We start from the raw sequence: 22,713 nt of genomic DNA, 5'->3' as shown, positions 1-22,713 counted from the left end.
TCCGGGCAGGGACGCCTGGCACCTTCGAGTCTGTCGAGCGTCCGTTTAGCGCCAGTCCTGCCAAGAGGGAGTTCAGAACCTTGGACAGCACCCTACGTCAGGTCCAGAAATCTTTCTGCTCCAGAGAACGTAAACAGCAGATTTGTTTGTTTGTTTATGAGGGGGCCATACAATTCCTCTGTTTTCATAACGGGACCCCCCTCAGTTGATAATCGTTGAAGGGAATTGGTGTGCTTTCATAACCTTATAGCAAGATGTAGTTAGAACGGCCCTCCAGGACACGGTATTTCAAACTATCCTTCTGAGAAATTAAAGATTTAAAATAAAAGCATAGTGCTGTTGCATTATTTTCACAAACATTCCTGCTCATCCTGAACATAACAGCTTTAATTACATCACCTGAGGCACCGTGGATAGCAAATCACATTATAGATTTGAGATAATAGAACAATGTTACCAAGGCAATAAATCAAAAAAATTCTAGGCAGCACAGGGTACATCCTGAACGGGATGCCAGTCCATCACACGCCAAACACATACGTGCTAACAGCATAATGGCAATTTAGAAATGCTAATTTACCTGACTGTCTGTTAGACTGTTTTAATTTACTGCATGTATTTGGACTGTGACAGGAAACCCACCAGCAAGGTGAGAGCATGCAAACTCTCATCCACAGAGCGAGGCTGGAGTTTGAAGATTTAAAATACACCAACTATGTATGTGTGAGGTAACATTGTTATTTACTGAGCCAGTAACTTTTATTTTTCCAATAAGATTTTGCAGTAAATTGTTAATGGATGAAACAAATTAATAAAGCTGTCTCAAAACAAAAAACAACAAAAAAGACCCAAAAATGTCAACCAATTTAAAATGGAAAGTAAACCAGGATGGAACAAATGGATTTTAAAATGATATATTTGTTTTCACAGCTATAGAATAAAAGAAAAAATTCACAAAACTTGATTGTTGTGACCTTTAAATTCTCATCAGCAGAAGCAGTATGTACCTGAACTGACAGCTGGATCACAAGTTAGTTCAGAACACAGGAACTTTCCATGAATTACAGGAAAGAATCGGTAGAACCATGAGTCAAATAAAAAGGAATGTTCACAGTTGGAGGTGCCCCAGCCAAACTCCGCCTTCACCGGGCCCCACCCCTTGCTAGGCCACACCCCTTGCTAGGCCCTGCCCCTTGCCAGGCTCCATCCCTCGGGAATGAATTCAGGCAGCTGCCTGTGGTCAGTCCGGGCCTGGGCTGTTAGGAGTACTCGCTGGGTGGGTGGGCTTGGGTGACAGCGATGGTGGCCTGCTCTGGGACCAGGCTGGGGTCTGTCAGAATCGAGGTGGAGGTGCTCAGGAGGCGGAGTGAACTCAGGACGGCTGCGGGACATGAGCAGCAGTAAAACCATTAACATCAAGGTGGTCAAGCAACCCTTATGAGTGTTACCTATTTACATTAGTGCTTCCATAAACCCTATGCATCTCGGATGTTTTGTGTGTCTGGATTTAGTTAACTCGGTTTCATGTCAGATAAGAGCTGCCTGTTTTTATGATGTTTGGCTACAGTATATAAATAAGCATAGAGAGTAAAGATCACCCCCCGCAGAGCCTCTTACCGGGTCGCAGCGCCGGCAGGGAGCAGTGCCGGTCCAGCCAGGACAGCGTGGTACGGCACAGGTCCTCCACGCTGGCTGTGGACACCATCCCATTGTAGGACTCGAAGAGCGGCTCAATGATGACGCTGAACTGCGAACAGGGAGGAGTTAGGGAAAGTAGACTCATGGGGAGGGGTCTGTGGCCGTCAGGGGCTGCTGGCCATTGGGGGCCATCGGAGGCCGGTTTGGCCATTTTGTTCCAAAGAAGCACCAAAACCCTCAATGATTGAAACTTTGGCTGCTGAACAGAAGTCCATGTTTTCTGGGACCCACAACTAAGTTGAAGAACCATGGAGTTGCACTGTCTTCATCAGAGGTGGATAGTTCAGGTCCAGAAAGTAAAAATCCAGACCAAGATTTTATTTCAACCAACCAGTTGAGTATAAAGAGTCACAGTCACAGAATGTTAGACAAAAGCAATCAGGTAAATAAATGTAAATGTAAATGTACACTACATAGGCAATCACATGTAGACACTCCTGTTAATCAGAGGACTTGCTTATTTAAGCTAAACCCATTACTGATGCAGGTGTATAACTAAGTACAATCACAAAATCCTGCATAAAGCATTAGCAGAAGAATGTAGGTAAGTGACTTTCTAATTGGCACCATCATAAGATGCCAATGTTCCAAACAAATCGAATCACCACATCTCTGTCCTGCTGAAGTTGATCTAGTCAGTTCAGTTGTGAAGTTTGTAGGTCACACAAGCTCACAGAAAGGGACCTGATCACCCAGCATCGACATCCAACCTGAATGGCAGCAAATCCCACCAGCAATGTTCCAATATTAAATGGAAAGCCTTACCAGAGGATTAGCTATCAAATAGCAAGTAAATATTCCCAACTTCATTTTAGATACCTTAGTTCTGGAATGAACTGTTGGGCAAGCTGGTGTCCACAAACTCATGGCTATACAGTGAATGTTAGCAGAAATACAAACATTCCCTTGCTCAAGATGAAGGTCTATCAAAGACAAAAACAAACACACCCACTTACACACACACACACACACACTATGGACTATATTCAAAATGTCCACCACACCTTCTAGGCCAGGGGTCTCCAACTCCGGTCCTGGAGAGCTACCGTCCAATAGGTTTTCTATCCTACCTGGCTTCTGATGAGCCACACCTGTCCTCAGGTAAATACCAGGAACAGGTGTGGCTCATCAGAAGCCAAGTGGGACAGAAAACCTACTGGATAGTAGCTCTCCAGGACCGGAGTTGGAGACCCCTGTTCTAAGCCATCCCTCCACTCTTGATTTCTCTATACCACCCTGTGGGAAAAAAACCCCACCCTATTATGGCCACAGACACATTTTCAGCCCAGAGCTGTGATGAGGATACAATCCAGAACTTCCAGTTCTGCAGCGTCTGTGCCCGGACATATTCCCGGAACATCGCCCTCATGTGGTCGAAACGCTGCCGTGTGATGGGCACGCCTGTGGCGGGCAGCTGCTGCTGGCACAGGCTGCGCAGGGAGAGAGGCGGAGCAAATAAGGTCATGAGTTCAAGCCCCAGAAGAGGGTCTGGACTTTGTTACATGCACCTGTGCTCCCATTCGTCAGCATATCAGCTATATGATTATATATATATATATATATATATTCCCCGTCTGCCCATGCACCCGTCAGCAGCAGCCTGCGTCCCTCCTCAGCCCAGCAGGTCCTTACTTGATGGCTGAGTTGAGGCCCACGATCTCGTCACGCAGCCTCTGTGCCTCCTCGTGGAGCTGGGCTCGCTCCTGCTGCACCTTCCCGATGTACTCCCCTGTCTTCTGCAGCGTTGTGGCCTTGCTGATCTGTGGGGATGGCGGGTGGCTTGTGAGCGTGACACCAGACCCGACCCGGCCTGCCGCCCAGCATTATCCGGAACCTACTACAGAAAGGGTGTGGAGCAGCACATGCTCTGTGCGCACTGGGCGCGGGAAGCCGGTGGTCAGGGAATCCCGTTTGTGAGAAAGTTTTCTGGCACATGTTTCAGAAACTCTTCTAAACAATCTATTTTTATATAGCGCCTTTTCCGACAGAGCGCGTAACAGTGACACTGACAGACTACAATAGAAGAAAGTAGCTCCAAAGATGGATCAGAGACAAACACCCCTTGGGGTCGAAGGTCAAACCCACACGGACATGCCAACAATGAACGTGTCCGCAAGGAGCATACATTCCTGTGTTATGTGTCACGGGTGAGCAAACCATTTGGACCATTTAGACACACCAACCATATTTTTATTCACTTTCACCCTGGCAGAAGCTTCCAGGCTGTGCCCCCCCGCCCCCGCCGGAACTCACCTTCACTCCTGGCTGTGCGCTCAGCGTTGTCACCAGGCTCTGCAGCGTGTCGAAGCCCAGCTTGATGTTGAACCGCCGTTTCTGCTCTGCTGAGATGTGCGTTATCCTCCGGCTCTCCGTCTGCGGGACATTTGGGTTCCGGGGGTCGTGACCCACGACACAACGACAAGCGTAGCCTCAATGTAACCGGTCAGATGTAAGGTCAAGGGTCTCTGCAGTCATTTAGCTTAACTTCCTGTGTTGGTCCCAGACACCACCGGAGACATGACCATTCAGTCCATAAATCCACTTTCAGACCAATTTTCCTGTGGTAATATTCAATTTAATTCAAGGCAATTCACCCTTACATAATACCCATCTCTCAGTTACCTCAGAGCATTTTATGCTTGTTGTTTTACTTACGCAAAAATGTTCTGAGGGCAGAACAAAAAAATGATTGGTTCAAAGAGATAACCAATCATACTGTAGAGGAGCCAGGTCCAAGCAACTATAGGAGGTGGGACCAAGACATCTGATTGGTTGGTCTGATATCTGACCAAGATCTGATTGGTTATCGCTCCGAAACAATCATTTTTTTGTTCTGCCCTTAGAACACTTGTGTAAGTAAAACTCCCATGAGCACTTTTTACAGGTATATATAAGCACACCCAGAGCACCACAGAAGGAGAAAGAGTCTGGGGGCAGCAGAGAAAAAGGGCAAAGCCCTCCTTCAGATTGAACTAGTAGGAGAAACATCAGCAACCAAACTAGGTTAAATGGATGTTCAAACAGCTGTATCTTAAGTTGTGATGCCTTCACTATTCCTGCGATGCTTCTGTTCATCAGCAAGAAATAAATGATCAAAAGAAACAATCAGGTGGTGAAATGAATAAAAGATGTACAAGAACAGCTGATTAAAAAGAGTCTCCTCAGTGAGGAGACGGTGAGTAAAGGCCCACCTTGGTCGCTTCCATCTTGGGCTGCCTGGAGAAGGAGTGTGATGCCTGCAAGCCTGATACTCTTTCTGCTGGGATTGTAGGGGAAATTTGACCAGAATTCCCTGAGAAAACGACTGCAGATATAGACAGCTTATGGCACAAACTGCAACAAATGTGTCTCACACATATCTAGCAAACATCATGTTCATTGGGCCTCTTTGGCGTTCAGCCTTACTGGGTACAAGCAACAATATAGATAAACAGCATTTGCTGGCCTCTGTAGGCCAGTCTTGGTATTGCAGCTGTAAATGAGGGGAAACCCTCCAGGACTGGAGTTTGACACCCCTGCTGTAACATGACGATATTCACACAAATTGGCCCATAGGGGGAGCAGCTCCTCACCTGTCAGGCTGGCTCTCTCACTGCCATAACTCTGTATCGGGGACAGCTGCTCCGTCTTGGGGACGAGCAGAGGCACGCAGCCAGGCAGAGAATTCTGGGAGAGCAGGGCGGATATGGCAGAGCCCTGTAACAGACCAGGCCGTGGCCCCAGAGGGGCCCGAGGGGGACTGTGCTGCCTTGAGCCTGTGGCGCCACCAGCCTGGCGGGACAAACCCACAGGAAGGCGGGTCATTAGTGGCCACATATATTACATACATATAACTGGGACGCCTTTGCAGGAGCCCCACTCAAAAAGTTGCATTGGGGCCCTCCGCTCCCCCAGTGCAGTAACTGCTTGTGGCCAACAGGGGACCTCCAAACCTCAGGGGCCCCATGCATATGCGTGGTTTTAATGGTGGCAAACACTGCCGCTACCAATAGAGCAAATCCGATCCATGGGACATGGGGAGGGGCTCCAAAAAGACACATCTAGGGTGACCAGACAATCCATGTCAGGGAGGACACTTTGAGCTACTTCGGGTTTTACAAACTACTTTCAAATTGAAAGGCTCCTGTGCTCGGCTAAATAATTCAGCTCTTCTTGTGCTTTGACTGGATTGTTTCCTTGACTGAAAGACTCATCCAGCTGTTTCACATTAGCATTAGTGACACATGCGTGATTATAGGACACTGACCAATCAGCACGCAGCAAGAACTCAGCGCTTAAGTGAAATCTTTTTAATTGAAATGGCAGTTTACAAATCCTGTTCTACCTCAAAATGTCCTCCCTGACATGGATTATCTGGTCATCGTACACACATCCTGTGGAGTGAAATTCTTGGGTGTTAAAAATTACGTAGAGCAGTCGGACTCACTGCATTTTTCCACTCTCCCAAATAAGCAAGCCGTCCCCAACCCGTACCACAAACTGGCGGTTTTCCATTGTAAATTACGTCAGCCATACCCGTGCTGACATGGTCCTGCATACTAACTGGGCTGAAAGCGTGACCAAACTCAGCTGACTGTGTCATCACCATCTGATTGGTCGAAATGCACGGAGGTACCGCTGTTCTGTGCATGGATTATCTGAAGTAAAAAAGGATATATTCTATTTACTATTCATTAGTATTTTTGTACATTGCGAAGTACTGCTGCATTCCAAACTCCTACTTAAAAAAGTATTACAGAACAGAATAGAATGGATTCGTAATGCAAATTTACGCAAGCAAATGCTAATTCCGTTAGCATATGATGCTTGCATAACATGCCGATTCTCAGAGATGTGCTAGTAAATTAGGAAATTAGCCCAAAGTAAATCATAATGTACGCTGCGCAAACAGTGAATAAGCGCCTCTTCAATTTCACATCACCGCCGTCGCTCTCCAAACCCAGCAAGGTACGGCTCAGTTCCTGTGTTCCGGTGGAAAAGCGCCATCGGGGAAAGTCTTCAGTGACCAATGTAAACAGATTAGAATGTAAATCAGTAAGAGAAGTGAAAATGACTGAAACTCACGGGGTGGCTGGGGGATGTCGAACTGGGACCTTTGGCTTCGGCTGATAAAGGATCAAAGCCTAACGCCGGCTTACCTGCAGACAGAGACAGAGAGCGAGTGTGACGTTCAGGTGGGTTGCCAGATGATGCTCCAGGATGAAAGCGGCAAACCTGGACATGGACGTATGGGCACGCTGAAGCGCTCACGCGCCGTACGTACGCTCCGGCCTGCTCCCGGACAGCAGCTTCGCCAGACAGCTGCCCTGCGTCGGCGACACCTTGGGGGCAGAGCTCTTCATCCCAGGGCTCTTCTGCTTGCACTTGCCTCTGCCGCTGACCCGCTGGGCCTCCGGGAAGCCGAGCCGCACGGCCGGAGGGGGCGGAGCCGTGTGGGTTGTGGGCAGCGGGCCGAAGCTTGGCGCCGGGTATGGGACGGCGGTGAACGCCTCCGGGTCGGGGTAGCCATGCGCCAGCGCGTCCAAGACCCCAGCTGTGGAGCCCGTGTGGGTGATGACTGAGGCCGCAGCTGGTGAGCCGTACCTGTACTTCAGGCAGGCTGTGGCGTATAAATCTGAGTTTTCCTCAGCGGCCACAGGGGCGGCGTTCATGAAAGGCTGCTGCCCAAAGGACATCGTCCCGGGCACCAGGCTCGAACCAGGATACTCATCCTGAGAGCTGAAGCCCATCTGTCCTTTGTACTTGGCTTCCGGGGTCATGCTGCTGGGGTTAAAGGTCATTTCTGAGGTCACAGGTCTGTGGTAGCAGGGTTCAGAGGAGACTGGCACCATCCGGTCTCTGCTCTCCGAGGAAAGGTTAGCCTGTGAAAGATAGACAAGCACTGACCCAAACAAAGCCATCCTGTGTGCTGTAGACAGGGGGTACAAAAGGGAGAGGAGCAAGTACTTCTACCCAGAAAAACAAAGGTCAGTGGTTGTTCCCAGGATGACTGCTTCAGGGAGCAGGGCAGCAAACGGACCTGCAGCAGCTGAGTGTCCGCTGGCAGGAGCGAGACGGGTGGCACCAGGCCGGGCGGCACCGGGAAGGAGCTCCCAGGCAGACTTCCAAAATAGCCACACTCTGCAAAGCCGGCCTGATCCGGAGGCTGACCGCGGCAGCTCGAGAAGAAGTCTGCAGAGACGAGGGCAGCAGCAGAGCATTTTACGGAGGCTCGTGTGGGGTAGGGGGTGGTGATCACAACAGGGGTCTCTAAACACCAGCCACCAGGCCACATTTCGCCAGTGACATGTTGTTCATTTATTACTAAATCTGGCTCGCGGATCATTTTCTAGAGGATAAAAAACAATGGGTAACAATTTACATTAACTGCACTTTCATAATCCATTCATTGTAATGTATTCATAGAACATTCATAAGCAGAATGTAAGTATACCAAAACATCCTTACATACATTTGCAGCTTTAATATACATTAATAACAAACATAATATGATAAACATTGTAATCGTATATTCATATAATGCTTGTTATTAACGTATATTAAAGCTATTAAGGTATGTTAAGATATACATACATGCTTGTTATGAATATTCTATGAATGCTTTATGAATGCATTACGAAGGTGCACTGAATGTTCTATGAATGCATTGCGAGGGTGCACTGAATGTATTATGAATGCTTTATGAATGCATTATGAAGGTGCATTGAAAGTTCTATGAATGCTTTATGAATGCATTATGAAGGTGCAGGTAATGTAAAGTGTTACCAAACAATGTAACGTCTGACAATCAGTACCAGCATCATACCCTGGTCAGCTAGTTCCACTGTTGGTTGTTTCAAGGAGTATTAGTATATACGTTTGTATCATTATTCCCCCTCATTTCTCTTTCTAACCGCAACCAGCCCACTTAAGCTGCAGACCTCCTAGGCAGTGACCCTCAGGTTAATAGGGTTAGAAATTTTAGGTTTCGGAAGCCGCCCTGTCTTACGTGCTAGGCTCTGAGCCCTGACCCGAATCACACCCCTGCAGTGAAGTCACATGGCTCTGGGCGAGTGAGAAGGGTGGCCAGATCCGGAGCAGAGTGAGGCATGCAGGAACGATGCGTGTGTTTAGCAAAACGGACAGACAAACACCAAGTTTGCAAAAAAAAAACACACAATCATTTAAACAGAACCTGAAAGGCGCCACAGCTGATGGTGATGGTGAGAGGGGAATAATAGATCAAATCTGAGATCTAGTCCTGCACCTCATCTTGGTCTTATGTTCACATTTATGGTAAAAACAAAACTGCAACCGTGCAGTGAGCAGGGAGGAGGGATATACTCAGTAAAGTAAAGCTGTTGACAATTCATTTTTCACTCCTTTCACATTTGGGCTTTTCCCTGAGTCATCATTCGATTGGGCAAGGGGGTTTATTAACCGCACTGAGAGCCCCCCAGGTATTAACCGCACCGAGAGTGCCCCCCAGGCATCGGGTTTTCGCTTCTGCGTTTGGCCGAAGTGCAAGCCTTGCTGACTCCCCAGTCAGCCCGCAGTGCTGATTTACACCCCGGAGTGGCAGCTCCTCTCTGAACTACCTAGGAGCCACTAAAGCCACCAGGAAGGAGCACAAAGCATGTTATCAAAAGACTAACACTGTCTGACTTTGTCTGGGATGCTGAAGAGCTGTGTGACATGAGGTGACACTCAGGCCATCACCATGACATAGGGAAGCGACAAAAGCATAACATCCAACTGTACTCCACGTCATCATCTGTCTGTCTGCTCTTACAGACCATCACCATCCAGCTGTACTCCACATCCCATCATCCCTCTGTCTACTCTTACAGACCATCACCATCCAGCTGTACTCCACATCCCATCATCCCTCTGTCTGCTCTTACAGACCATCACCATCCAGCTGTACTCCACATCCCATCGTCCCTCGGTCTACTCTTACAGACCATCACCATCCAGCTGTACTCCACATCCCATCATCCCTCTGTCTGCTCTCACAGACCATCACCATCCAGCTGTACTCCACATCCCATCATCTCTCTGTCTACTCTCACAGACCATCACCATCCAGCTGTACTCCACATCCCATCATCCCTCTGTCTGCTCTCACAGACCATCACCATCCAGCTGTACTCCACATCCCATCATCTCTCTGTCTACTCTCACAGACCATCACCATCCAGCTGTACTCCACATCCCATCATCCCTCTGTCTGCTCTCACAGACCATCACCATCCAGCTGTACTCCAGATCCCATCATCCCTCTGTCTGCTCTTACAGACCATCACCATCCAACTGTACTCCACATCCCATCGTCCCTCGGTCTACTCTCACAGACCATCACCATCCAGCTGTACTCCACATCCCATCGTCCCTCGGTCTACTCTTACAGACTATCACCATCCAGCTGTACTCCACATCCCATCATCCCTCTGTCTGCTCTCACAGACTATCACCATCCAGCTGTACTCCACAACCCATCGTCCCTCTGTCTACTCTTACAGACCATCACCATCCAGCTGTACTCCACATCCCATCGTCCCTCGGTCTACTCTTACAGACCATCACCATCCAGCTGTACTCCACATCCCATCGTCCCTCGGTCTACTCTTACAGACCATCACCATCCAGCTGTACTTCACATCCCATCGTCCCTCTGTCTACTCTTACAGACCATCACCATCCAGCTGTACTTCACATCCCATCATCCCTCTGTCTACTCTCACAGACCATCACCATCCAGCTGTACTTCACATCCCATCATCCCTCTGTCTACTCTCACAGACCATCACCATCCAGCTGTACTCCACATCCTGCTGTTTTCCTGTCGATGTAAATACAGTGCCGCCATGACCCCTCTACCCTAACAGGGCTGCTATCTGCAGATAAATATGGCCCCTGACCCCTGTCTCCGCCTTCTCCTCATCTTCATACTCTTTACAGATATTTATATACTTTACAGTTGCCTGACTGAGCATGTTACATTATGAGGTGTCACCCCCGGATTATCCCATCTGGTCCCGGTGAACATGCACCTGTAGCAGATGGAAGATGACAGGAAGTAGCAGGTGGACGCAGTTGCCCATAATCATAAACCATCTGACTGGAGTAAATGTAATAAAAGGTACAGCAAAGTCAGCGCCTGTGTTTACCACCACTCAAGCCACATATTTATGTGGGGCCCCTGAAGTATAGGAGTCCCCTGCTGGCCACAAACAGTCACTACACTATGGATGGCAGGGGAATGTAAAAAAATTTATTCACACACACACACCACTTGAAGTATCATTAACCACCCAAAAAAAGACAGGTGGTGAGGGGGGCAGGACGCAGAGCCCAGTGGGGGTCCTACCCGGGATGTCCATGAAGTCGTCCAGGATGGGCTGCAGGGGCGTCAAGCCAGGTTGGATCATATCAGCGTTGCTGCTGTAGGCTGTAGGAGGGAGGGAGAGTGCCATCAGAAGGGAGGGAAGCCACACGCCGGTCCGTGTATGCGTGTGAGCGAGAGTGTTTGTGAAGGGGGCGGGTCCCTCGCACTGGCACGAGTTCCTCAAACAGCCCCCCCCGACTGACACATCCGCAGGCTTTCACTTGCAGGAATCACAAGTGCACACAAGTGCACACCCTCACCAGTGGGGGGGATGTGGGACAGGGTCTCTGCTGCGCGTCTACCCACTGGGAGGGGGGGGGGGGGGGGTAGGGGTGGTTACTCACTGTTGTGACCGTCCTCAGCCCAGGGACAGGATTTCTGCGTCATGGTGAACAGGGTGTCCGAGATGTCAGACAGGAAACAGTCCAGGTCAAACATATGGCCCTCGGCAGCCGTGGGCTTGGGCTCCTGGGAGAGCTGACCAGACCATCTCTCCCGGGCTGCTCCGCCCACCGGGTCCTGCCATGCAGACAGGAGAAACTCAGCGAGGGCTGACATGTGTCCCAAAACATCTGGCAGAATCTGGGTGATGTAAGGAACTTTTAAATCCATCCTCGTACCCCTAAACATAAAACACGTATGAAACATTCAGGAAGGAGCACTGATGGAGAAACACACGGTACTGCCGATTGTGAACAGTCATTTCTCAACATACAGCTGAAAAAGGCAGCGCCGCCCCCCAAATGGAGAGAGCTGGAACATATACATGCATAAGTTATACACAGTCACGGTAAAACAGACAAAATTGTCCTGAGCCAAGCAGCAGAGTCAATGCTGTTGATTCCATAGCAGTAAAGACACAGAAATTAAGTCATGCTGGAGCGGAAGTAATGAATGATAGAAAGGTTCCTTCTACAACCACTTGCCATGCCATAACTTTTGACCTTTGATATAGCCTTTGACCTTTGACCCCATGGTCACTGAATGAAAAGTCCTAATCACAGCAAACAGCATGCATTTAAATTTCTGGCTCTCACAAGAAATCAGCAAGAAGAAGACAGAAGTGTGAGCGTGCACACGCCAGATAAGTCACTCCAAACGGCACTTTCTGCGTGTGTTCGGGGTCGGTGAGGGATGAACCTGTAGATAAACCCCCCGCCACAGCCAGCCACCCCACTACCTTGGGGGGACAAATAAAAATACAGGGCAAATAAACCCACCTGCTGCAAGACGGCCCCCCTGAGGGGAGGGAATGGCAGGACTTACAGCAGCGAGGGTCCAGACCACGCTGCTCCAGGCACAATAAACCCACCTGCTGCAAGATGACCCCCCTGAGGGCAGGGAATGGCAGGACTTACAGCAGCGAAGGTCCAGACCACGCTGCTCCAAGCACGCTGTATGCTCCCCTTCACCTCGGCGCCGTTTGCCTTACAGAGTCGCCCGGGGGCCAGATATAGAGCCGGCACAGAAATAAATAAAGAAGCACCAGCCGGAAGTTCAGATTAAGCCTCACCGACGGCAGCCGCCGCCCCCCATGGTAAGGGGAGGCATGGCGGCGGAGGGGGCCAACACAGGTGGGCGGGTCTGCCGTGTCTCCGTAACACCTAACCTCCCTCCCACCCTGTGCTGACGTCCACAGAAAGCAGAATGCTATCGTGGGGTTTGTCTGTGTGTCTCGCGGGCCACTGCCGCCTTTGTCCTTGACCTAATTCAGCAGCATCGGACACGTGCTGAGTGTGGGGGGGGGGGGTTTGCTCTCCCTGCAAGGACACAGCCCCCCCCCTTCCCCCCCCTCCTCCGGTACCTGACCTGGGGACTCCGGGGAAAATCCCTGGCTGACGTATTTAGCCAGAGTTGTGATTTTCCCAGTTCCTACAGCGGGACGTGTCACTCGAGGGATGAGTGGGCCAGGAACTCACCCCCACCCGGGATTCAGACCAGCACGCTACAGGCTGGGGTCCTTAATCCTGCTGCTCATTAGGCAATCACTAAGTGCAAAGCGGGTCTCTAAACATCACCACTAAGCTGCACAGCCCTCTTCCACATCCGATTATCCAGCTGTCACAGTGAATCTGGAGCCTGTCCTCGGAAGCACAGGGCAGGGACAGGGCAGAGACAGGGCAGGGACAGGGCAGGGACAGGGCAGAGACAGGGCAGGGACAGGGCAGAGACAGGACAGAGACAGGACAGGGACAGGGCAGGGACAGGACAGGGACAGGACAGGGACAGGGCAGGGACAGGGCAGGGACAGGGCAGGGACAGGACAGAGACAGGGCAGGGACAGGGCAGAGACAGGGCAGAGACAGGGCAGGGACAGGGCAGAGACAGGGCAGAGACAGGGCAGGGACAGCCTGGACTAGATGCTGGTCCATCGCAGAGTCGCACACATCCTAATTCAGAGACGCCAATGCACCTAGCAAAGTGTTTGTGGACTGTGGGAGGAAACTGGAGTACCCAGGGTTAATATGCACATCCAGAGAGAGAGCGAGAGAGAGAGAGAGAGAGAGAGAGAGAGAAAGCAGCCTACACCCAGAAATCAGGGGTCACAATGGAACCTGCAACCCTGGCACACTGAGTCATGATGCTGCCTGCTGAAATACATGCACAAAAAACAGCTACTCACCTGTAGACAGGTCCCGTAAGTGAAAATGTCACATCTTAAAATATTAAATCAAAAGAAACATTGTTTCTTTATTCTTAGTCACACAGAAAGCAGGCTGTCTTGTGCCCATGGAGAAGCATCATTTTAGGGTGAGCACAGACTCAAGCAGGTGACCCTGCTGGGGAGGGGGCGGGGGGGCGCCTTAGGTGGGCAGCGGCCTGCGGGGGCCCTTCAGCCCAGGGCCACTGGCTGCCAGGCACGGCCATGCTTATGCTTATTGAGCACTTTCACACACACACACACACACACACGCCTAGCATTACCTGCTGGGAAGTGGGTCACTTTTGATTAAGCGGCATTAAATCAGGAGGAGCGCCGAGGCTGATGGGAACCACGCAGCCGGAGATTAGAGGCAATCAGAGCCATGAGTGACGGCGGGCGTGACGGCAGCAGCTTCCGGGGCTGCGCCTGCCCTGTTTCTCCCGCACTGACCAGGGCCAGGGAGCTCTGACGGGCTCTATTATTAGACGGCTCGCGGGGGAATGTTTGCAAACGCCTGCGAAACAGCTAACCTACAAACACACTGCGGCAGAGTCGGGGGCAGACATCACAGCCGGCCCGGGGTTCAAAAATGGAAAGAAAATTAGAGTAACTGAGGCCGGGGCCCACAAACACCTGGCGGGGCCCGTTTTAGCCACAAACAGACGTGGCCCCTTGACACATAAAAGATCACAATGAAACTAAATCATCGTTATCCAGGAATGATGAATCCTGCATTTCTTAAACGGAAAACATATGTTAGATATAGATATAGATTATATGAAAATACGACAGTTTATAGAATCTTAAAGCTCTCTACCTCATTTTACAGCCTAAACACATATCTACAATAAACCATATATACTATATTCTTATAATTACACTATATTGTTCAGTTACATTACATTCCTTAATTACACCATATTTTTTAACTACACTAGCTTGGTTTAACTGCACTACATTATTTATTGTAATTCAGCTAATTGCTGGTCTACGTCCTCAGAAGATTCTCTCCAAAATAACAGCATTAAGGTCATTCACATTAAGCACATGCAAGTGAAAGGTGACAGGTGGTAACAGGTGGTGACATAAGCAAAAATCATTTTAACAACAAAGATACAAATAAATGAATAAATCAAAAGTGTCAGCAGTGCTGTATATTTGATAAAAATGAAAAGATGACAATTATAACAACAGTTGAACGCGCACAATTACATATATTAGGCTTCCCCAATGCCAGTCCAGGAGGGCCAAAATCCAACACAGTTTGCAGATTTCCCTGTTCGAACACGCCTTCCAAACCTGGTTATTAGCTAATTAAGATGTGTTTGAACAGGGAATTCTGCAAACTGTGTTGGATTTTGGCCCTGCGGGATGGGAATCGGAGAACCCAACATACACCAATAAGTCAAAACATTATGATCACCCCCATCGGACACAAAAAATGTTGGCTATTTGGTACAAACAGCGCATGTCAAGTTCTGGGATATATTAGATGGTAAAGCCAACATTCAATATTTGTAGTCAACGTGTTGACCCAGTAGTCTGGCCGTAATGATCTGGCCCTTCCCAGAATCACACAGACCTTTATTACTGTCAATTTCTTCTGCATTCAACCTGTCGTCTCTGAGTACCAAATGTTAGGATACTGGGTAATACATCCGAGACCTTGACAGACCGTGTTCCGATGAGTCTGCATTATTCAGTTCACACGGGGTGGTCATAATCTTTTGGCTCATTGGTGTGTAAATCTATATGTGTGTGTGTGTGTGTGTGTTTACCCCCCCCCCTCCATAATCACTAAAGTATCACGGTAAACCCCGTAGATCATTTCAAAGAGTAAATAAATGTCTAACTCACCTTCTCCATAATGGACAGGACACCATCCTTATGCTTTTGAAGCTGAAATGGTGCAAAGCGCTATTAGCACAATTAGCACACAAGAAACTATTGATTACACTTTTACTCAGAAATCCTCCTCCATCGATAGCTTTACACATGAGTAATGTCTGCCAGGCAGACTGAAGGAGGAGGACAGATCGGGGTCATGAGCCTTAACACAATATTTAGGCTGCACTCGCTCTCGAACGCAGGCACAAACACCAAGGGCAGTTCCGAGTCGCTGTTGTGCAAGAGCATGATGTGGCTTTGAGCACCTCAAGGATCAGCAGAGGCCTGAACCACCCACTGAGCCACTAAGAAGGAGCTTCAACCCCACTGGGCTGGAACCAGCAGAGCCATGGTGCTCATGGCTCAGACCTGCCCACTGCAAATACTCACCCTCTTCTTAATAATAATAATAATAATAATAATAATAATAATTTAACCTTTAATGTCCCTCATGGGGAAATTCTTTTTACGCCTCCATCAACTTGCTCTTTGTAGAACAAGCTGTCAGCGAAGGGCAGCCACCTGTTGGGGCGCCCAGGGAGCTGGGGGTTAAGGGCCTTGGGGCGCCCAGGGAGCTGGGGGTTAAGGGCCTTGGGGCGCCCAGGGAGCTGGGGGTTAAGGGCCTTGGGGCGCCCAGGGAGCTGGGGGTTAAGGGCCTTGGGGTGCCCAGGGAGCTGGGGGTTAAGGGCCTTGGGGCGCCCAGGGAGCTGGGGGTTAAGGGCCTTGGGGTGCCCAGGGAGCTGGGGGTTAAGGGCCTTGGGGCGCCCAGGGAGCTGGGGGTTAAGGGCCTTGGGGTGCCCAGGGAGCTGGGGGTTAAGGGCCTTGGGGCGCCCAGGGAGCTGGGGGTTAAGGGCCTTGGGGCGCCCAGGGAGCTGGGGGTTAAGGGCCTTGGGGCGCCCAGGGAGCTGGGGGTTAAGGGCCTTGGGGCGCCCAGGGAGCTGGGGGTTAAGGGCCTTGCTCAAGGACCCGGAGACATGCTGAGCCACGGTGCTCATGGCTCAGACCTGCCCACTGCAAATACTCACCCTCTTCTTGTGGTATATTCTCCATTTGTGATACTCTTTAATCACAACCTCAATCCTCCGCTTCCAGTAGCTTCCCTCCAGGATAATCGCCTGCACAATCACACAACAAACTACCTTCCCATTAATCCTGCATATCAGAAAATAAACAAGCAGAAACAGCCGTCCACCCGACCATTTATCCTGGTCAGGGTTACAGAGAAAGGGAAACTGTGTGTTTTTTTTTTCTCTCATAATAATCTCATACGTTCCTGATCATGTTTTTACATCGTTTTTCCCATGGACCAGGAGGAAATTCTTGATTGCCCTACAACCATCATGCCCAGTATGTCCAGTAAGCTGTGGCCAGATGTTGAGCCTTGCTGACGCTGCTCCTTCCAGCTGCTCACTCACCTCAGGCTTGCGGTGGGCGTCTGCCTCTGAGCCCTCCAGCGGCGTGACGAACCCGCACACTGGGTTTCTCCTCTTTTCCACATCTGTACAGAGTCAAAGACAAGTGATGAGTCCAATCAGTCTAAGGATAACAGCACAGAGGGCAGGGGACACCCTGGACGGGATGCCAGTCCATCACAGGGCACAGGGCAGGGGACATCCTATGGGGAATTTTCATTTTTTATTAATTTATGCCAGTTAGCCTAATCACAGGGCGTTGGACTGTGGGGGGAAACCAGGGTACCCACAGGAAACCAATGTAAGACGAGGAGAAAATGCACGCTCCTCACCCACACAAAGAGGAAGCGGGATTCAAATCCCCAGTCCTGGAGGCATCGGACAGCAGTGCTGAGCCACAGTGCCACCCGCAGGTACACATACATATGGCAGCTGTTTTGAGGTTTACAAACCAACTTTTTTCCATTACCTTACAAATTATAAAACAAGTTTTTTTGGGGACTATGTTTTTACTCTAATACTTTTCTGTCTTGTGAGATATTTTTCATATGTTTGTGTTTAAGTGTGCATATTCACAGGCCAGTCTGCTACCAGGAAACTTTAAACTCTAACTTATCGCACAGCTGAAACCCTGAGCCCAGCAAGTGAGACACTGCTTGAAGAAGGAACACTCACACTGAATATACCAAGCTCTCCAAATTCCATTGTTCAGGCGGATTTTGTCCCGCCAAAGCAGACGGAGTCCTTTGAAAGATTTCCATTTGGGGGAGACAATTTTTCCACTGAAAAAAAGATAGAGAGAAACGGTCAACCGAGTTTTACTAATAAAAAAATCATTTTTTATTAATTTATTTAAATCATTTTTCCTCAATAGCCAAGGGGAGAAGGTCCAGGAGACTTTACTACAATCAGAATTTGACCGTTCAGTGCTGGATAAAATTTATGAGAGCCATCTAATGTTCTCAGGAGTAAAATCTGCCAGCTTGAGCCGACCACCTGACCGCATGGACCTGACAGCAGAGGGAATGGCCAGGAGTGGGAAGCAGGCGGCCAGAGCGGGCGGCTGTCCATCATGGCGCTTTACTGCGCCTTCCACACCTCGGAAGGTGGGGAAAGGGAAATAAAATGGGACCTGGCCACTCTTATTCCGCTGGTTGCCAGGTAACATGGGGAGACCGCTTTCTGAGCAATGTTTGCGCTAGAATCACGAGAGCGAACGACCCATCCAGCCGAGAAGAACATCAGCAGAGTGTTACTGCGGCGCACATTAAGCCTGACGGCTCATTACCAAACAAACCGTGAAATTGCTCCATTACAATATTGTTTTGCCGGACAAGCATTACCATCCTGCCGTATCCGAAGTCTAGCGGTAAAGACCCTGTTAGCCGAACGCAAATGGCTTCGAGCTTCGATCACGCTGAAGACAAACTGATTTTCTAACGTACCTCGAGGACAAAGAAAATAAGTACAGCCACAGCTATCTGTTGATTTATTATGTATATTTCCCATTTTGCGAGTAAATCAAATGAATTCAAAATTTAAATGAATGTACCTGAACAATGGTAAACAAATTCTTTTTCTAATAATAAAAAAAATCTGTGTTTATTTAATAATATGCTGTTCAAATAATAAAGTGTTTGGGGATGGGGGGTAGTGTTTTTTAACTGCTTTTATGATCGTCAGTAATTTTAGCTTAATTGCCATGGTCTTCCTTCATTATGCAACGCGCCTGACGAGGCCAGAGCTGTTCAAAGACTGGCTACCTGATTTAGCAAACCAGCAGGGGAGACCCTGCACGGGTTTAATACACAGCTGTCTCCTGCAATCAATACTTGAAATTGGGCTGGTGTTCAATAAAATGAAATACATGGTGTGCATTTAATTACTACACACACGTACATTGTGTGTGTGTGTGTGTGTGTGTGTGTGTATATATATACAAACACACACATATATATATAAAATCTTATAACAACACTGGACAAACAACAAATACCTTTGACTATATGTATACATACAGCATATTCACATTACATAAACAAAATTTTAATTCATATCATTACAAGGATAAAAGGTAACGAAACCATTAAATGTAGAATAATACAGACTGATTTCTTGCAAAGACCTTGATTCGGTTGTTATATACAATATCACTTGTAGTAATGGTGAACATTTACATTTTCAGTTACATTTTATTTGTTTCGAAGACACTTTTATAATAATAGTAATTGATACTTTATTGATCCCTGTGGGGAAATTCTCATTACGCCTCTCCCAGCATGTTCTCAGCAGGTGACAGCAAACTGACTGTGAAGGGCAGCCACCTGTTCCAGGGCCCACGGAGCTGAAGGTTAAGGGCCTTACTCGATGACCAACAGATGTGCCGAGGTCCAGCTCAAACCTCTGATCACAGGCACAGAGGCTCTGCCCACTGAGCTACTCCAGAGTAACATTCATTTCTGCGAAAGGACCACCCTGTCTTTGGAGCAAATAGGGGGTTAAGGGCCTTGCTCAGGGGCCAACAGTGACATCACTCTCCCAAGCCTATGACTTGGACGGTAACCTCCTGATCACAGGCCCAGCATTGTAACATCCCGAGCCACATGGCAAATGCATTGGCTCAGACCCTCACACACCCGGAATACTTCAAGGAACACCAAGACCCTGGTTGTACAAACAATTAAGGAAAATTAATGGAGTTTTTATTGTACATATTTTTTGCTTACATAAGCAAACAGGCAATCTGCAATCTGTGCCTCTCAGACCTCCCTGTTCACAGCCTGTGCTCTAGCAAAGCTTTAGCAATACTGCCTAAAAGTGTATCAGCCTACAGAAGAGGTACAGTGCGAAATCAGGCCACAAGCAGCGTTGCCAACAGCAGAAAAGATTGACTTTACAAACCAGCAGTGGTAAACATACAGACATGATCTAGGCTTCTCTGAACACAACACTTGATTTTATGTAAATCTAGAGGGTATATAGACTCCATAGCCAGCTTTTTTAGGTACACCTGCTTGTTAATGCAAACAGCCTGCTTCTCCAAACAGCCAATCACATGGCTGCTACTGAATACATCCAGAATCACGCAGAGAGCGTCCCAAGGACCACTGACTGTCTGCTTGTACATTAGGATGGCTGGAGGATGTCATGATGTCATCAAAGCTATTTTGAACAGAGTATCATTTCTAGCGTCACACATGGTTGTTCCAGCATCATACTGTGATTTTCACACACTAGAGTGTCTGGAATTTTTACAGAGGATGCTGAAGCAAACAAGAAATCCAGTCAATAGCATTTCTGCCACTGAAACCAGCTTGCTAATGAGAGAGGGGGATAGTCAGACTCATTGGCGCTAACAGGAAGACCACAAGTGCAAATATGACAGCTCAGTACAAAAGTGATATGCAAATGGACACTCTTAATGACTCCTCAACCTTTGAAGTGGTTCTGAAGGCAAAAGGTGATCCCATCCGATACTGACTGGCTATAGTGTAAACTGCAATGTCCCCTAATCAAAACTGCAAGTGTGGTTTTCAGTTGCCATTAACTAATTGCCTTGCCATATGCCATGTTTCCCAATGTCTGTTTTTCACAAGAAATAAACAGAAATTACTTACTTGGAGCTTTTACCATGTGAGATGTAACAATCATAAAAACTTAAGTGGAATAAAGATCATGATTATGTGTGACATTCAAAACAATGTCCTTGCTCAACGAGAAGCACAGGAGTGACTCCATCTGTCATGCCCTCGGCCTCAGCCTTTGGTACAGTTTCACACTGGCTCTCCGGGGATAAATCAAACCCAAAACCAGCCTAGCGCGACCCCTCCAGCAAACCGAGCCAGCCGCCGCTGAACGGCAGTTAAAGAAACAGCCAATGCTTTGCTTTCACGCGAAAGCAGCAAACCTTCGGACAGTTATAAATGAGCCCACAATCCAAACGTCTAATTTAGCGAGGGACTGAGGTATTATACTTGCAGCCCTTCAATAGTATTTGCTTCTGTATGGAAAATAAGAGTACTTGTGTACTGGCGTCCTGTTCCGCAGTAAAGATCTGTCAAACATTTTATGGCTGAGGAGATAATGATGAAAGACCGAGGGCGACTCTTTGGTAAACAACACTGGATTTAGTCTTTTGGACTTTAGAACAATGTCACACAAAGCTGAGAAACAAAAAAAATCGTGCTTTTACGGGAGTGTGTAAATCATTGTTAATTAAGAGTGACTTATCACTAACCAATAAGCAAACTAAGGGTAACATTTTAATCCCCACTCTTAAAATGTACGTTAGCAAACAATATTAAGAAAAGTGGCAGCATTTCTAAGAAAAAATTATAAGTTGGTGGGTGCATTTGTGTAACGTGCTTTTAATGTTACACATTTAGGACCATAGTAAAACAATGCATCGTTTACCTGTATGCCAGAGTCATGCACTCAAACAAGCGGGTCAGCGTCGGGTCGATGCTCAGGCTTCCTGAGCTCAGCGGCCCGAACCGGTAAGTCTGGCACCATGTCCCGTCCACTGTGTCGAAGTCGTATCCGGCAGCCGCCCCGCTTCTGCGCCGCCGCGGAGTAGGATCGCTGTGCGGGGAGGACACCATGAAGTGGCCGCTGTGGATGACCTGTGTCCGGAGCAGCGAGCCGGCGCTTTGCCCCGTTAAGCAACTGGCCCCCGGATCATCAGGCTCCGATTCGGTTTCCGAATCGGGGAGCGGGTGCCGCTCAGTCCGTCCCGGGAACTCCGGTGACAGCCTGCCTGCCATAGTCAGTATGATGGTACCGGTACCGCCAGGATCTGGGGAAGTAGCTGTGGCAGCCGTTGTCAGGTTGGGTCTGAGCTTAACGGGGCAATAGTTCAGTGGCTTTACGAGTGGCTCAAAGAAGCGCGGCGCCCCGCAGGCGCACAGAAATTCCGAATCAGAATCCGAATCAGAGTGACTTCGTTTCGCCCAGGGCATTTACATGTCCGAGGAATTAGTTCTGGTGCATGGTCAGACACAGAAGACGGAGTTAAAATAGGTATAAAACGAAATTGTGCGTGCGTGTGTATATATATTTAATTGTTGTTGGATATATATATTCCGCTATTTTCGCACACTCTTACACGTTTTTTGTCTCTGTTACTGGTCTGTAATTTATGTGCATTATCTTAATATCTGCTCTGTTGTTTTATAGCCTATTTATAGCGGTGCACCATAATTCTTCAGACGTGTGAATGCCTTTGGTGAAATAAACTGATTCTGAAAACGCAAGAAGAAGATTCATAATAATAAAATAACAGAATGTAGATATTCACACATTAAAACATTTGTCACAAAATATTGTTTTATTGTTACAAAGCCAATGAGTTAAGGCTTGGTGGTACTGGAAAAATCAATAGCCAATCTCTCTTCCCTTATTTAAATACAGTTGTTGTCAAAAGTTTACATACACTTATCAATGGCATGTATGTCAAGGCAATATTGCACTTTCAGTGGTTTCTACAACTGTTCTTTTTCTGTGGCATTATAGTTGTACACCGTAAGTCATTATTATATAAAAATGTTTAAAAAAAACAAACTTGGTGCACAAATTTGTAATGTGGGTTAATATTTGGTTAAAACCATCCTTAGCATGTGTCACCTCAACCAGATGCTTTTGGTAGCCATCAGCAAGCGTCTGGTAGAATTCTGATTGGATATCTGACCGATCTTCTTGGCAGAATT

The 22,713-nt window shown here is 48.1% G+C and overlaps 1 protein-coding gene across 3 annotated transcripts; it reads right to left on the bottom strand.

Moving 5' to 3' along the window:
- Positions 1–898: 898 nt before the first annotated feature.
- Positions 899–21,891, bottom strand: mlxipl (MLX interacting protein like). Of its 3 annotated transcripts, none has more exons than XM_023833118.2 (17): positions 21,422–21,891; positions 17,684–17,790; positions 17,012–17,094; positions 16,622–16,711; positions 15,567–15,608; positions 11,410–11,584; positions 11,048–11,128; positions 7,718–7,869; positions 6,962–7,559; positions 6,763–6,836; positions 5,271–5,469; positions 4,890–5,002; positions 3,952–4,071; positions 3,331–3,458; positions 3,005–3,128; positions 1,618–1,747; positions 899–1,381 (listed from the first exon to the last, which is right to left on the bottom strand). In XM_023833118.2, the coding sequence occupies exons 1-17, from the start codon at positions 21,769–21,771 to the stop codon at positions 1,260–1,262; spliced, it is 2,688 nt and encodes an 895-aa protein (XP_023688886.2). In that variant the 5' UTR covers positions 21,772–21,891; the 3' UTR covers positions 899–1,259. The 3 variants fall into 3 exon arrangements, with proteins under 3 accessions (XP_023688886.2, XP_023688887.2, XP_023688888.2); XM_023833119.2 differs by having other exon boundaries at positions 4,890–4,957; XM_023833120.2 differs by having other exon boundaries at positions 4,890–4,954.
- Between the last annotated feature and the right edge of the window lie 822 nt (positions 21,892–22,713).

Source organism: Paramormyrops kingsleyae, chromosome 6, assembly GCF_048594095.1.
Source record: "Paramormyrops kingsleyae isolate MSU_618 chromosome 6, PKINGS_0.4, whole genome shotgun sequence".
NCBI classification, from domain to species: Eukaryota; Metazoa; Chordata; class Actinopteri; order Osteoglossiformes; family Mormyridae; genus Paramormyrops; species Paramormyrops kingsleyae.
Note: the sequence above shows the minus strand (reverse complement) of the source record. Positions and strands in the feature narration are given on the sequence as shown.

Coding starts and splice junctions, on each gene's coding strand:
- mlxipl (XM_023833118.2), bottom strand. CDS start 21,771: ATGGCAGGCAGGCTGTCACCGGAGTTCCCGGGACGGACTGAGCGGCAC. Junction 6,837..6,961: donor GTCCGGGAGCAGGCCGGAGC/GTACGTACGGCG, acceptor CTCTGTCTGCAG/GTAAGCCGGCGTTAGGCTTT. Junction 3,459..3,951: donor GCGCACAGCCAGGAGTGAAG/GTGAGTTCCGGC, acceptor CCATCCCCACAG/ATCAGCAAGGCCACAACGCT.